Genomic DNA, 17423 nt, shown 5'->3' on the forward strand with positions numbered 1-17423 from the left:
GGTTCCTAACTATTCTGTATTCAGCTATTCTATGGATGAAGCCTAATAGTTAGCACGGCCGAGCGCGAGCCTCTTCCTCCTGAGCCTGAGGCTAAGTTGATGCTGGGCTGAGCAGAATTCCAAATGGTAAATTGTACACGGAAAAAAGAAAAGAGTCAATCACAAGCAGATCAGACACCGAGGTGTATTGTTGGACTGTGCTGAAACCCCTCCAGATTATGCAATCTCTCCTTTTCCAGTACAGATCTACATAGACATAAACATGAAGCGTGATGTAATCAACAGATTTTCGATTTGCGAATAATGAAAACAAATGGCTCGTGTTGGGATGTTTCATTTTACTATTAGGTAAAGTTAATGTTTTTATATGGAGGGATTCTCGTGAAAGACGATTTTAAACATAAGATTGGTCATGATTACTATTTGTAATTATCTAAGTAAATATATCATTACTTTTAGATTATACATGAAATTCATTTATCTGTTTGTTTTTCTACTTTGCCAATTAAAACACTATCTAACTTTGAAGATCAAAATCATCATCTCCTTTAATTATTGTATCAATCCAATCAAGCTTGACAGAACAAACTATATTTATCTGTGCAAGCTGGGTATACCTGATACACAATTTTACTGTGAAGAAATGAGATGTGTCTCCACAGAGTTTCGCGCCAGCTTTGATGCACGTGGTATATTCCCCGCGAAGTTCATAACAAACCTTTGATCATTCTGATCTGTTCACTGACTGATTTCCAACTTATTATTGCCAAGTTGATTGCTTCAAAATGGCAGGTTTTGATGATCCAGGAATCTTTTTCTCTGACAATTTTGGATCAGAAGATCAACATGATGATGGCAGGATAAATCGAACTGCCTTGCAACGTCGTTTCAAGGACTTTCTGCGAAAGTTTCACGATGCAAACTTTACCTACAAATACAGGTGAGACTGCCTGGGGTTGCGCTGACAAGGCGCTGTGTGCATAAAGAGGGCATTTAAATTTTAAAGAGACATCAAAGCCTATCATCTAGCTGAGCGCGCGCCATAGGCCTACACCTACATGCTTGCACTTTCTAGTCTAACTAGATCTAGTCTAGATCTAGGTCTAGTACTACGCCTAATACACCTAATGATGAATATAAAGGAGTGACTCTAGGCCTACAACAAAAAGATATTTTAAGAAATAGGTCTAACAAAGAACACAGAACAGGGTCTCTTATCTAAATTAAAAACTGTTGTGTTGCTTGCGCCATTCAGCACGGAAAATTGGCGCTAGCTAGCAGTTAGAGTCTAGACTAGTGACTTAGTGTACTTTTGTATCCATTTTTTATCCATAGATCTAGGCCTAGATGTATTGGCCGTAACTCAGGCGCATAGCAAGAGGGGGACGGTAGGGGCAGTCACCCCCCCCCCCCCCCTAAAAAACAAAAGAGACTCCGAGAGAAGAGGGGGGAAAAGAAGAGAGAGAAGAGAAGGAAAAAAAGAAAGAGAGGAGAAGAAAAAAAAAGAAAGAAGAAGAAAAAAAAAGAGAGAAAAGTAAGACAAAGTAGGTCTAGACCTAGACCTAGACCTAGAGTTCTAGATCCAGGCTAAATAAAATAGAGGAGTAGAGCCTAGACTCGAGGATGTAATCTAGGCCTAGATCTAGACCTAGATCTAGAGACTAAGAGTCTAGATCATGAGATCTAACTTTGTTAGGCCTACACTGTAGGAAGAAAGAGGAGCAGACATATATCTAGTCTAGGTCTAGAATCTAGAAACACTTTTTAAAGTTCAGACAAAGATTGAGAGTCGAGAACGGTACAACGAATTGTCTTCTCTTTCTAATAATTTAATGAAACGTCAAAGCTTTCGCGCGGGAGGGAGGAAGCTGAATCCAGACAAGGATTAAGACGAAGAGTAGGGTGTCTGATCGCGCACCCGATGTTGTGTGCTAAAATTCTTCCCATAGAGATTACACGCATCCCTATGCAGCCTACGTGCATTGCGCGACCATGCAAAAAAAGTCAATTTTTTTTTTTCAAATCGAGATTCAAACCTTTATCTGTTGTGATCCTGAAGGTGATAATCAATGAATGAGGTGTCATATGAAAGAGCAGGTGAATTCCAATATTTCCAAAGGGGCGTAGCCCCTGAAATTTTAAAAATATCTTGGTCAAAACAGCAATTTAAACATTGTGTCCTGGCTAACTCTGAGGTTTGTCACTTTTGAGATATGACGCCCCGATCGATAAGTAGTCCCAGTCCTAAGGAACAATTCTATGTGATTATATTTTCGCTAGCCCCCAGGGATCACAACTGATAACAGTTTAAAAATACCCTTCTCGCTATTTGGTGGATCAGCTAATTAGGGGGCGTGCGCTCCGCTCAGTCCAAACCATGGTTACATCGCGTAACATCTCCGCGCACGAACGAAACCCCAAATTCAATTACACATTATAGTGACTGAAATTATGGTTGGCAATTCCCTCGATAAACCCGGAAGTGAATACACGTTATAGTCAATGGCAATATCGCGGAGACATCTCTGCGATATTGCCATTGACTATAACGTGCATTCACTTCGGGTTTATTGTGCGACGAACGCCAACCATACTAGTCAATGGCACATGTCGCGGAGACAGCGTAGCTCAAGCTGCAAGTCGCGGATTGGCTTAGCAGCATGCGTACGATATGCATACGCTTGCATATCGCGCGATACAGCTGTTTGGCTAAATTTAGCAAAACAACATCACTCTGCGTGGACGTCTTTTCGTCGATTTTGACCAAAATGATATGAATATACCAGCGTTTTGGAGGGGCTGTAACTTTTGATAGAAACATCGGTGAGACTTGAAATTTGAAATGTATTATTCTGATAACATTTTTTATTCAAATATCAAACAAAAATGGTGAAAAACGATCCCAAATTGAAAATTGAAAAATCGTTCAGACACCCTACTAAGAGTCGAGAACGGTACAAGAAATCGTCATCTTTCTGTAATAATTTAATGAAACATCAAAGCATCCACGCGAGAGGTTTAAAACTGAATTTAGACAATTAGGATTAAGAGTCGAGAACGGTACAACGAATCGTCTTCTTGATCTCTAATAATTTAATGAAACGTCAAAGCTTTGTGCAGGAGGAGGGAAACTTTACCTTAACTGCAAATACTGGAAGAATGCTGAGACAGCAGTTGAGCTTCTAGGTCTATCTTCTTGGTCTATCTTCTTGTAGGTCTACTCATTCTCTTTAATAAATAATAATAATTCTCATTATATACAAGGGAGGCAGAGGGGCAAGAGAGGTTGCATCTTGACTGGAAAATGTACCATGGACAATACAATGTCCCAGGAGCAAAGAAATTAAAGAAATCAGTTCAACAAGTATTGAGAGATATGACACTATATAGCTGTTCCTTCCAGCAACGATCAAGCCTGGTTTTGAAGGCGTCTAATTCAGACAAGGATTAATAGTCAAGACAGTACATCTCTAATGGTTGACAGTTGATCTCTAATGATTAAATTAAACGTCGAAGCTTCCGCGCGCAAGGAATTTCCCCCTTTTGCACCCACCCCCCTAGGAAGCGCGCTGTGTAAGTGATTCGCGTGCTCACTACCCCCCCCCCCCCCAATAAAATCCTAGCCATGCACTGGCCGTAACTTTGGCGTGGAGATAGGCTACTGCTACTAAAACGTACCAATAATCACAATTGTTCTAATAATGGTCATGAATTAAAAGTTGTTGTTTTTTAGTACCTGTTTCGTTTTTAAGAAAAATACTCCATAAAAAGATACAAAAATTGACACGAAAGGGGCAAGAAATTTAAGGACTTTATAATTATATCATGACCATTATTTGAGTTACGGGTCAAAAATGGCAATTTGATACACTGGCCCCCAAAAACGTATCTTTAAAGTAAGACTCTAGGGTCTAAATCTATCTATATTCTAGGCCTAGCCGCCTAGGTGTATTTAGACGACCTCAGTCTCTACTCTAGACTGGTTGATAATTATGGTAAAAATATGAATGGATTCTATTGTCTTGGAATGTTACAAGTAAGATTTCTATAGATAGTATATTATTACTTAGGATTTAGGAAAAATATTTGTTATAAAGTTTAAATTCTAGACCTATATTATTTTACTTTTCCCCCTGAATTTTGTAGGGATGAGCTAAAGCGTCACTACAACCTGGGTCATTACTTCTTAGACGTCAGCCTTGATGATTTGGCTAGCTTTGATGAGGATTTGGCTGATCAGTTACAGAAACAACCAGCCGAGTACCTCCCACTGGTAAGTACAATTAAGAGTTGAAGGCAGTTCTGGAATTGTCATTATTTGCCTATCCTACTGCTAAAGGTAGAATTATAAGAGAAATTACCATATCTCCCTAGCTGTTATCTTCGGTTTTTTTCTCTATGTTTTTGATCCTTAACCATTCACTACAGCTATATCCAATCATCAGATTTGTAGCTGTTAACAAAAATTGAAAATTGAAAAAAAGTTTTATCGCAGATGATCTGCAATTCACAAGCTGCTCTTTCCTTTTTATGAACAATAAATCTCCTTTTAAAGAAAGGTATGAAAACTATTTCATTATTGTGTAAATGGACAAACTTTGATCTCTAGTTAGAGATAAGCCCAAGTTATTTTTCTTTCTTTTACTTGTTTGTTTAAATCCATACAGTTTGAGGAAGCAGCTAAGGAAACAGCTGATGAGGTGACTAGACCCCGCCCCGAGGAAGAAGAGGATGTTCAAGATATCCAGATCATGCTCAAATCTGAAGCCAATCCCATCGCAATTAGAAACTTGAAGGTGAGTGTTGTTGGTTTTGGTTCGATACTTCTTCTTTTTTTCCTATGGAGGCCTAGAGAAAAAAGACTTTTGATGGTTGACCATGCACCAGGCGCATATTATTAGCATTTTGATAATTCTTAGGGGGGGTCAAGAATGTTATACTTATTTGTTGTTTTTGTGATCAGAGAATAGGGATTGTGTGACAAGGTCAGGTCTTCTATTATGGGGGAATCCTCGTCCATTCCTCTAAAAGACAAATATGTAAATAGATAAGCCTGATTGCATTAGTCTACCTACTTGAATACAATTTTAGTAAAGATGGAGTGGATGGGACTCTCTGAGCATTGCTCTAAAAACTAGGTCATTTAAAATTGTGCAAATTAAGGAAATAGTGCAGTGTAAATAGATATTTCCTTTCAAAACTTTTCCATAATTTTTTTTACTTGATTATGCTGAAACTGTGCTTATGTCTTCATATGACATTAAATACTTTCTTTACAGTCTGAAGAAGTCTCGAAGCTGATCAAGATTCCGGGCATCGTGATTGCTGCATCGGCTATCCGTGCCAAGGCAACCCGCATTACCATCCAATGTCGCAGCTGCAGAAACTATATGCCTAACCTGACTCTCAAGCCTGGGCTAGAGGGTTACTCAATGCCTCGGAAGTGCAACACGTAAGTTCTTGGACTGAGTTTGGGGTATACTTAATAGTTATAATTTTAAAAATGATCAAGGAAATTTAGAGATACATAAACATTTGATTTATGTATTTGTGAATATGAAGAACTTTTCTTATTCTATGTGTAAGTGGTCTCTAGCCCTATTGTAGATTTCTGAACAAGTGATTTTTAACTTTAAAAAATAGCCAGAAAAATATGTAACCGTTATAAAGCTTCAAAATGAATTATTGTGATATGATATGAAGTGTATTTGTGAAGGCAGAATGTATGCGTTTCATTTTTATTGCTAATACAAATAAAAAGATATGTGTCCCAAGCATGAGGCGTAATTTGATATATGAAATCGTGTCTGTATTGAATTCATGATATAGTGACCAGGCAGGAAGACCAAAGTGCCCATTGGATCCATTCTTCATTGTGCCAGACAAGTGTAAGTGTGTCGACTTTCAGATCTTGAAACTCCAGGAAGCTCCTGAGGATGTACCAAATGGTGAGATGCCAAGACATCTACAACTCTTCTGTGACAGGTTAGTATTAAACAGTTTGAAAAAATAAATGGGAGCCCCTGTGTAATTTACCCAAAAATCTTTAAATATCTACAGTGACTGAAAATGGGGCCTCTGTAAATTGTTCCATGGAACACAGGCTTTATCAATGACCTGTGTAAATGTATAAGATTTCAGCGTGGAAACCAAACCATGAAAAGTATAAAGTCCTGTTGTGGTTTAGAAGTTGCTCTATACCAAAATTTCAATTAACTTTTCCTCCTGAAACATATTTCAGTTTTTGGCTTAATAACAAAGCCTATGTAATTATTCAGTATTGCCTTCATCTACCAGTAGTTTTTTTTTTCTTCTTTCAAAAACGCCAATGTTGAAAGGAGCTTCAGCATCAAATCTGCTCTACACTCTGCCTTGAAATATTAGATGTTGTTTCTAAAAGGAGAGGATTGGTCTGTTTTCTGATCCATTGATTTCCATGGACATGTCTCCAGATGCATTAGTTGTGATTCATTTGTTATTGTTTTTAATTGATTTTCCGTAGGTATCTGTGTGAGAAGGTTGTTCCTGGTAACAGAGTGACTATCATTGGAGTCTACTCCATCAAGAAGGCTGGACCCGTTTCCAAGGTAATTAAAATGAACACCATTTGCAATTTAAAAAAAATAAAATAAAAAAAATAAAAAAAATTATTATTAAACTCTTTTTTCCTAAATTTCATTTGGTGCTTTGCATGATTGTGCTGGAATTGTAATGAACCAGTGGAATGTTATTAGAACCCTGAATGCCTGCATGGCAGTTGGAAATGATCAGAGTAGAAGTTAAAAATTGTAGCAGACAATGCAGTCCTGTACTAGAATTTTGATATGAACGAATGTTCCATCAATGCATGTCAGAATTCAAAAAAATTATCTGTAAATTTACACCTCTGTGTTTAAGAAAGTCGATGAATAGTTACTAAAAATCGTATATGAAATTGATGATAACTTTATGTTAAATGCTGTAATTTTTTCTTCTTCAGCGCACACGTAAGACCAAGGTGACTGTAGGAATCCGCAGTCCCTACATCCGTGTTGTTGGTATTGAAGTAGACCAGGAAGGGCTCGGAAGGACTAGTACTGCCCATCATATCACTCCCCAAGAAGAGGAAGAGTTCAGGCGTCTCTCGGCCAATCCCAACATCTATGAAATCATCGCTCGAAGTATTGCGCCCTCTATCTTTGGAAGTATAGGTAAGTTTTTGCTAGAGCGATGAAGGTGATGTGGTTTGAGAAGACTGAAAAAAATTAATGATTATGGATATAAGGTTGTCAAGGATATTATGAGAAGAGTTCTTTGAAACAACAAGCATGAATATCTCCTCGCAAAATTTGTTTTGAAAGTTCTGCTATTTCTCTATAAAGGAGAAGTGTTGACAACTAAAGGCTGAACCAGCAAGGGATGATTAACATTAAAAGAAACATGTCGTCTGCAATTTGACTGGGGTTGTTTAACCTCTGGAGCATGAGGCCTCTTCTTCAGATTTTCTCATTTTCAATTTTTGATGAAAGGAAAATAAATTTTAAAATATAAACTTGATCTACTATCATGGCTTACTTTTCAGATGTGAAGAAGGCAATTTCGTGTCTGCTGTTTGGTGGATCCCGTAAACGTCTCCCCGATGGTCTGATGCGCCGTGGTGACATCAATCTCTTGATGCTAGGTGACCCTGGTACAGCTAAGAGTCAGCTGCTCAAGTTTGTGGAGAGGGTTTCTCCTATAGGGGTGAGTGGGTCTAGTATACACATTTGTTATGTCTCCGCAACGAAGTAGTCAGAGGCATTATGTTTTCTGGTTTTCCATCCGTCCGCCAGTACGTCCCGTTCTTGTGATCGCTTATCCCAAGAACCGATTGAGGGATTACCGCCAAACTTGGATCAAGTATGTATCTTGCAAAGCCAATGAACTAATTTGATTTTGGGGTCAAAGGTCACAGGGCTTGTTATGTATGCAAACATAGCTTGTGATCACATTTATCATTAGAACCTATTGACAGATTACCATCGAACTCAAGACATGTATGTATCTTGCTGAGCCAATGAACTGATTAGATTTTTGGGTCATGAGGTCAAAGATCAAAGGGTCATACATGTTTGTGAAAAATAGCTTGTAATCACGATATTCTGAGAACCTGTTGATGGATTACAATCAAACTTGAATTAAAAAAAATTGCTTCTGTTTTGGTTTGTAAAATCGCTCTATGGCGGAGACATCAACACTTTGCGAAAATACATCTAGTTTTTTAATGAAATATCAACCAAAGTGGTTATTGACATACTTGAATGTTGCCCAAGTCTTGGCTAGGTTCCTGATCTCAGTGCATATAGGCATTCAGGGAATTCCTGCCTACATATGGTGCCTTATAAACTGATATTTTCGCGTACAGATATTTTTTGCGAATGACAGGCAAAGGGACATTTTCGCGAGTCATTGCTTTTGCAAATAGCACACAGCAGAATTAATGAATAGGCAAGAAGTACTATATGCACAAACTTTATGTTTTATTTCCATGCAGGTTTACACATCAGGAAAAGGAAGCAGTGCTGCTGGTCTTACTGCATCAGTCATGAGGGATCCAGCTACAGTAAGTTACAGATGTTTAAAGATTCCTACCAAAAAAATCTAATGATTTGGATAGTAATTAAATTAATTCCTGTCATGGCAGATTTTGACAGTTTTAATGTTTGTATTTGCCCCAACCCTGAGTGAAAATTCTTTTATATGAGTTTATTTCACATAAGCTTTCAATATACAGCTTTTTCAGAACTACTGTTACAGTAAAGGATTTACTTGACCAGTTTATACCAAGGCAACATCTTGAATCAGATCTATAAAATAATCAGAACTATTGCTAAAGGAAAATCTGCCTAGGAAAAGAATTTGTTCACTGCAAAGGCCTATCAATATCCTGCTTCCTCTTTCCAACATCAGCGCAACTTTGTGATGGAAGGTGGTGCTATGGTGCTAGCTGATGGTGGTGTCGTTTGCATCGACGAGTTTGACAAGATGAGAGAAGACGATCGTGTGGCGATCCACGAGGCTATGGAACAACAGACCATCTCCATCGCCAAGGCAGGGATCACTACAACACTGAACTCAAGGTGTTCGGTTCTAGCTGCTGCCAACTCGGTGTTTGGAAGATGGGATGACACTAAAGGAGATGAGGTATATTTATATCTGTTCTTTTAACTCCTAGCATTTTAAAAGTTTTTCAGTTGTACAGATAGTATTTGATAGTGGTAATGGAATAAATTTGTTAATGGTTAAAGTTAAAGTGAAACAAATTTGTCATTGAACAGGGTATTTGAGTTGAAAATGTATTAAGTGCTGCCTCTACTCCACACACAAATATTTAAAAGTAGATCAACAATGCAATAGTTTTTCCTGTTTTATTTTCTTTCTTCATACTTTTTCTATTAATTAACATGAATAAACCCTTTCTTTTACCACAGAACATTGACTTCATGCCCACCATCCTGTCTCGTTTTGACATGATCTTCATTATCAAAGATGAACATGATGAAGCTAGGGATATGGTGAGTCTTTAATTTCTTTCATATTCCTTTTCCATGTCAGCTTGAATATCCACAAACAATGTAGTTCTGGAGTAAAACAATAACATATCTTGTTTGGAATCAATACTTATGTTATTGCTTTGATTAATTGACCAGGTTTTTTGTCACTGCACACAGCTTGCGACCTCAAGACATTTTTGAGAGTCAGACACAATCTATAGCAAGAACTTTTATGTCAGGAGGGAGATTTTCCTTGTTTATCTTTGATTATATTTTTACCTGTTTTCTTACCTTTCATGATTATCTTTTTGACCACTGATAGATGATGCTGATGAATGGAATTGTATTAACCTGTGATGTTTTATTTGCTTTCTGATAGAGACTAGCCAAGCACGTGATGGGTGTCCACATGAATGCACAGGTCTCTGCTGCAGCCCTGGCTCAGGAGGGTGAACTCAGCCTTACCTTCCTCAAGAAATACATTGGATTCATCCGCAAGTATGTATAAATAATTATAATAATATTCAGCTTTTATAGAGCGCTTAAAGAGAAGGTTGAGTTCTGGGAAGAGGTGAAAAATAATTTGTGAGCGTTATCATTGTTATTATGCAAGGGTGGAAGAACATCAGATAAAACATTTTCCTGAAAAGCATGGCTCTTCAAACGCCTTCATATGCTAAATATGGCATGTCACATCGTAAAAATCGGGACTGATTTATACGCCACATGTTTGTGTAGTCCAATATACATCCTTCTGTGTACAGTGCTTGTAACTTTACCAAGACTTGGCCAAATTTCTTATCATTTTGATGATTTCAGAACCTTGCAATACACACAAATACTTATATGCTAGATGATCAACTTTTTCTGATCAATTTCACACCTTTTCTTTCACAATGCATGACCAGAACTCAACTTTATCTTTAATACATCTCGGATTTCTTTAAGCGCTTTTTATGCCTCCGTTACGAAGTAGCCGGAGGCATTATGTTTTCGGGTTGTCCGTCCGTCCGTCTGTACGTACGTCTGTACGTACGTCTGTACGTACGTACGTCTGTACGTACGTACGTACGTCCCGTTCTCGTGATCGCGTTATCTGAAGAACCGATTGATGGATTATTGCCAAACTTTGGTCATGTATGTATCTTGCAGAGCCGATGAACTGATTAGTTTTTGGGGTTACGAGGTCAAAGGTCAAAGGTCACAGGGTTCATTATGTATGCAAAAACAGCTCGTGATCGCGTTATCTGAAGAACCGATTGATGGATTCCTGCCAAACTTTGGTCATGTATGTATCTTGCAAAGTCAAAGAACTGATTAGATTTGGGGGTCATGAGGTTAAAGGTCAAAGGTCACAGGGCTCATTATGTATGCAAAAACAGCTCGTGATCGCATTATCTCAAGAACCGATTGATGGATTGCTGCCAAACTTAGGTCATGTATGTTACTTGCAGAACCGATGAAGTGATTAGATTTTGGGGTCACAAGGTCAAAGGTCAAAGGCCACAACGCACATTATGTATGCAAAAACAGCTCGTGATCGCGTTTTCAAGAACCGATTGATGGATTCCTGCCAAAATTAGGTCATGTATGTTACTTGCATAGCCAATGAACTGATTAGATTTTGGGGTCATGAGGTTAAGGTCAAAGGTCATGCGGCTCATGTATGCAAAAATAGCTTGTGATCGCATTATCATTAGAACAGATTGATGGATTCCTGCCAAACATAGATCATGTATGTATCTTGCAGAGCCAATGAACTGAGTAGATTCTTGGGTCATGAGGTCAAAGGTCATGGGCACATTATGTATGCAAAAATAGCTTGTGAACACATTCTCATTAGAACTGACAGATGGATTACTATTTAACTCAGGACATCTTGCAGAGCCAATGAACTGAGTAGATTTTAGGGTCATGAGGTCAAAGATCAAAGGGTCATATATGTATATGAGAAATTGCTTGTAATCACGATATTCTGAGAACCTGTTAATGGATTACAATTGAACTTGAATTCGAAAAATGTCTTCTGTTTTGGTTTGTAAAATTGCTCTATGACGGAGGCATCATTTTCGACTGCGCGCAGTCGAATTCCATCTAGTTTACAGATATACTATGTTAATATATGGTTTTGTGTAGGCATGCTAATCAGCCATCAATTTGCACAAACTCAGCAGTTATCTCACCCAAAATTTGACAACCATGCCAATAGACATTTTATCAAGTCACTCTTTGTGGTAATGAGTTCAAAAAGGGATGGGGCATAATGTAGGGGGGGGGGGGTGAGTTCCGGGTTGACTACCCCCGGCCATTGATGAGAAAATCACAGCTTCCCTCCAAAATAAAGTATGAATGCCATCCTCCGGTTTGTCTTATTTTCTCTATTATGATAAGCCAAGACCATTTTTTTGTTGAAGTAAATTTACTATTCAGAGCACTTTGTATCCAGTGTAAAAGAAGCTATGTAATTTGCGAGTATATGCAGCCCAGCACAGGGTTGCTTTCAAAAGAAATAAATGAATGTAAAATATTTAATATAATCAAAGATGAACAGTACATGAACACATTTTGACTGATTACATTAACACACATCTTTTCGTTTTGTAGCAAATGTGGACCTCGTATCTCTGATGCTGCCGCGGACAAACTGAAGAATCGTTACGTTCTGATGAGAAGTGGAGCTAGGGATCATGAGATGCAGACTGATAAAAAGACTAGCATCCCAATCACTGTCAGGTAATGAGAAAGATTGTTGTGATATGATTTGTTACTCTTGGCAATATTTTTTCTAAAATTTGATGATCAGTTGAATTCTGCAAACAACTCATTTTGTCTGCGTGCATTGACAATCAATTAAGTGGAGACATAACCTAGCTGTTTTTTTTTCTTTATTCCAAAACTTTACTGAAAACTGTCGTTCTAGTTTTCATTATTGAATTTAATTGCATGGGTATGATATTTGATTTGTTAATGGGTCAATATATATCACATACGCTAGAAAATGTAGTACTACAAATACAGAAACTGTCCCATTATTCAGTGAACAAGAGATTCCAAATTATTGGTAGTTTTTTCTTGTCTTGTCATGAATGTGCAATGAATGAAATATGGAAGATGAGAGAAAATATACAAGCCTTTTCATGAATACTAACGAAATGCAATAACTATATAAATATCTTTCCTGCTGTTTTGGTTGTTAGGCAACTGGAGGCCATCATCCGTATCGCTGAGTCCCTGGCTAAGATGAGGCTAAAACCTTTTGCTAGTGAGGAGGATGTAGACGAGGCTCTAAGACTCTTCCAGGTTTCTACTTTGGATGCTGCCAGGACAGGAAACTTGTCAGGTAACCACATTTCACCTTGCAATTATCCAATTTTGGGGTTCTGTAGTTGAGTTTACTTTTTTTGTATTTTTCAGTCATTGGTGTGAAGGTCAACAAAAGTGCTATCTTGTGTCAAGTTTTCAGACGTTCCCAACATTTCCTTTGGCAACATTTGTTCCTGGCTTTACTCTGTCAGAGATTGGGGATTAGGATTGGGGCTTTGATTTAGATTCAGTTTAGGCTAGGTGTATGGTTACGGATAAGGTTAGGTGAGATGTTGGGTCTAGAGATGGATTTAAGAATCATTAGTGATGGAAATTAACCTCAGAGCATTTGTCGCAGGAGCATGTGTCACACAATCATCCTTAATCCAGAAAACCTTGTGATTTCTTTACTATTTGCACACCTCTGCTTTAAGACTATTGCCCATTTCTGATTTGATTCCAATTCAAGAATTGATCCTTTCCTGACATAACATAACAAGTAACATTTCACTTATTATTGTTCAGGTGTGGAAGGCTTTGCAACCCAAGAGGATCAGGAGGAGTTGAATCGTATTGAGAAGCAGCTCAAGAGAAGGTTTGCCATTGGCTCTCAGGTCTCGGAACACTGTATCATGCAGGACTTCCTCAGACAGGTAAATGCAGGCTTCCTGATAATTACCCGATTTAAATCGGTTTCCTGATTTGTTTTTTTCCTGATTTTACCCCTATTTTCCTGATTTTTCCTAATTTTACCCCAATTTTCTTACTCAAAAGGCGGGGGGGGGGGGGGGGGGGGGGGGGGGGGGGGGGGGGGGGGGGGGGGGGGGGGGGGGGGGGGGGGGGGGGGGGGGGGGGGGGGGGGGGGGGGGGGGGGGGGTGGGGGGGGGGGGGGGGGTGAATGCTTTTCTTCCAAATCCTTTTTTTTATACTCGCTATCACCCCTGTAAATGATCTATTTCATCAAAGTTCCTTCTTGTAGAATGTTTCAATTGATGATATCATGTTTACTTGTCATCAGAATCTACTTTGTTCATAATCAGACTGTATGAGGAGAATCATAATCCTGAACAGGCATTACTACATGGTGTAATATATACTTGACTTCATAAACTTCTTTGTGATAAAATATGAAGGAATATTGATCTCATAGAATACATTGTCGTCAAAAGAGCAAGATGAAGCAGACATAAATTCACTTCCATGAATGTTAGCTTCCAGCAGTAAAAGGATTAACTGATGTCATTCAACCACTGATCAATGTTGATGTCTGAGATCACCATATTATCTAGCTCTGTGTACAACATATGATTAGAGCCTTTTTAGGACACTAATTGTCACTTAAAGGTATTACAAAGTTTTGGTAAATTTGAAAATTGGCTGGATAGTGATTCTTTACCATTTCGATATATTTGGATGCCCCTAAAAAATTTCACCTAACAAGATTTATTCACAATAAAAACTTACAAATTTGATGTGAAATACTTTATAAGGAAAAAATGTTTACTTCCAGTGTGGAATAATTAATCATCTAATGCCCCACTGACTTCCTCATAATTCCATGCAGGATATACACCTGTCTAACACCTGTTTAACACCTGTCTAACTACCATCTTCAATTGTTTTCCGTTTCACAGAAATACCCCGAACGCTCCATCCACAAGGTGGTCCAACTGATGATGAGACTGGTGAGTGCCAGTATCGCATGCAACGCAAGATGCTCTACCGCATCAAGTAAATACCACGACCTCCAAGCCAACAACCCTACGTCTCTACACCTAAAACTAACACTTGGTCCTTGGGGTCAACCTGTATCTGAAAGTAATGGTCGTATATTGTTTACTTTTGATATAACCAGTGTACACAGTCCAGGGTATCTTGCATAAAATTCAAGTGCGATCGATCAAACGGGAATATCATACGCAACCGCGCATTGCATAAAGAGAGTTGCGTTTGGTCATATCTATCGTAAAGTCGCGTTTGATCTGAAAAGTTGCACTTGAAATCAATGCAATTCTTTATGCAATAGAATTGCAATCAAACACAAAGTTCTGTTTGCATTTTAGGAATTGCGTTTGATTTTCAGAGTTGCGTTTAAACGCAACTCTTTATGCAAGACGACCCAGGAAGTCACCTTCTGTACACAAAAAGTGGACCTTGCTTAACGATCCTGAAACTGATGACAACAGTGATGAAGAACCTTATACGTAGGTTTTACAAGTGTTATCTGGTATTTACTTGACTGACTGACTGAACAAAATCTGTTATTTCACCAAGTTATTCATGTTTATTAATTGAGATAGATTTGTTATATTGCTATTGTGTCACTGACCATACTATTCATTATTCAATGTTGTGTAAATGCCTGTAGCATAGTGTTTATATTTATGAAGAGATTATAAGATAAGTCTTCTTTACATGGATAATTTTTGTAAACAAATAAAATAAATAAACCAGTGAATAAATGCAATTGCTATGTCTCGAGACACAGACTAATTTAACCAAGACATATATTTTTTAGGCAAGTCAAAGTAAGTTTCACAACAATCATGTCGTACAGAGTCTGGAGTTTTGTTACAAAGGGATAAATGCAACTTAAGTTCAGACCACTATGAATATTAGGCTACAGGCTGTAGAGTTCAGACCCTTTGCAATTAATTACAACCATAAGGGGTCTGTGCTCTCAAACTAGCAATTGCCTTTCCATTCATATATTTGGCCAGCAGTGTGTTAACGATATTATTCCAAAGTATATATGACATGGGAGGGTTATGCTTCAACAGGAAATCCTTGCTAATTTGATTTGAAATCTTGAAAAAGCATCAATCATAGCTTATATTTCATTTCATTCAAATTTATGTTTTGGTGTAAAACACAAATTTGTTCATGCATAATCCTTGTGTTTTGCAAAAGCTTATATTATAGGAATGAATGTTCTTTTGTTGATTTTTTGCCTGTTGAAAGCTAGAAGTAGTTGATATTCTTCTGGCTCTTGTCGGAAAAAAATCTGTTTTTATATAAGGAATAAATAGTCTTAAAGTCTACTTTGTGTGTAGCATTTGTGAAGTCACCATTGATATTACTAAGCACATCACTAAAAATACCTTGTAAGTTTGTAAATAAAGTCAACTGTACCTAACTTGTTCCATACATGTCTGATTGATTTATGTGCTTGCTAGATCTTTTTGCTCAGTCATAATGATCATGTATGCTTAATAACTGTATTTGCACCATCCATCTGAGGAGCATGGTAGCTTGCCTTTATTGAGTAGAGAGAGATCGAAAGAGAGAGAAGGGGGTGGAGTAGAGGCTGTATGCATTGTATTTTGAGTATGTCTTCCCCTCAAAAAACTGACTAGGGGTTATATGCCTGCATTACACACTGTTTTTATATTTTTTTTCTTCAAATTACCATATAAAAAGCATAAAAAAGAGTTAATTCAGGCACTTTTTAAAGATGCTGGAGTAGGAAAAACAAGAGTTGTAAGTGAAGGAGAAGAGGCCAGAATTTAAATGCAAGAAAGGGAAAGAGAAAAAAGAAGAAAAGTTTAGCGTCCCCACCCGCTGCCTTTTTGAGGCCGTCTGCTTTCTTTTTTTTCCCCTTTTTTTCTTCAATAAAAATAAATAAATAACTGCTTAAACTATTTTCTTTTTCGGAAAAAATTATATAAAATATAAAAGCTGGAGGCCATCTTGACGTCTTGGATATTGTGCCGAGCGGCCATTTGAAGAAAAAAAAGGGCCGGGACGCTTTACTTGTTTTTTTATTTGGGGGGGGGGGGGAGGGGAGGGGCCTAACGAAACGGTGTTCAGCTTCCAAAAATGTGTCTGAAGAGCAAAATCAACCAAGAGAAGGAGAGAGAGAGAAAGTAAAAGAGCGAGAGTGTGAGGGGAGTCGGAGAGAGGAGAGAGACCGTGTGATTTATGATCAGAAAGCGACACACGTGTGACGTGGAGGTAAAGCAAATAGTGAGTCGGTTTTTGAAGAGAGGAACAACATTTGCAAAATTGTGCATTTGTATTGATAAGCACGAAAGGAAAGGAATTAGTGATCAAATATAGACCTACGGTGTGAGTACACATTGAAAATAAAAAATATGATGAAATTGTTATAGAAATGAGCCATCACAGACCTCACTTACAATATAAAATGTAATACTTTGTGCACTGTTAGGCTAAGAATGAGGGAGTATAGATGCCCACATACAAATCCTATTTAGAATCTTGAATTATGGTTTTATTACTATTAGCTCTTCTTCTTCTTTTTTTCTTTCTTTTTTGTAAATCTCCTTGTAATCTTCAGTATTTCGGTGTTTGAATTGGACTATGTAGTTTTATTACTCTCCTCTAAACTATATATTTAGTCGGTGACACTTTGTTTGAGCTGGAAATTTAAGGTGCAGAGCAAACAAATGAAAGTCGTATTGTACGCGCTGGTGATTGTTTGTAAGTCGAGATACATTTATTTCATTTATTTGATTCTTTTAGAGAAGCCACTGTTTATTTTGTAGATGTTTTTTTTAACTTTTTAAAACAACAATCGTGTTTGTCGGAACAATCCGATTCGCCCAATATGATAAACTTGTCCATCAATAGAACACTCAAAGAAAC

At 37.9% G+C, this 17423-nt stretch overlaps 1 protein-coding gene across 1 annotated transcript; it reads left to right on the forward strand.

Annotated features, from left to right (window-relative positions):
* The first annotated feature begins 639 nt into the window (after window positions 1-639).
* Window positions 640-15293, forward strand: LOC578688 (DNA replication licensing factor mcm5). Its single transcript, XM_030998361.1, has 16 exons — window positions 640-940; window positions 4147-4273; window positions 4668-4796; window positions 5280-5452; window positions 5830-5985; window positions 6503-6587; window positions 6980-7190; window positions 7562-7722; window positions 8513-8581; window positions 8929-9162; window positions 9450-9533; window positions 9892-10010; window positions 12117-12245; window positions 12710-12852; window positions 13341-13468; window positions 14450-15293. The coding sequence occupies exons 1-16, from the start codon at window positions 786-788 to the stop codon at window positions 14696-14698; spliced, it is 2352 nt and encodes a 783-aa protein (XP_030854221.1). The 5' UTR covers window positions 640-785; the 3' UTR covers window positions 14699-15293.
* Window positions 15294-17423: the final 2130 nt, after the last annotated feature.

The sequence above is a fragment of the Strongylocentrotus purpuratus genome, unplaced genomic scaffold (genome assembly GCF_000002235.5).
Source record: "Strongylocentrotus purpuratus isolate Spur 01 unplaced genomic scaffold, Spur_5.0 spur5_scaffold_5, whole genome shotgun sequence".
NCBI classification, from domain to species: domain Eukaryota; kingdom Metazoa; phylum Echinodermata; class Echinoidea; order Camarodonta; family Strongylocentrotidae; genus Strongylocentrotus; species Strongylocentrotus purpuratus.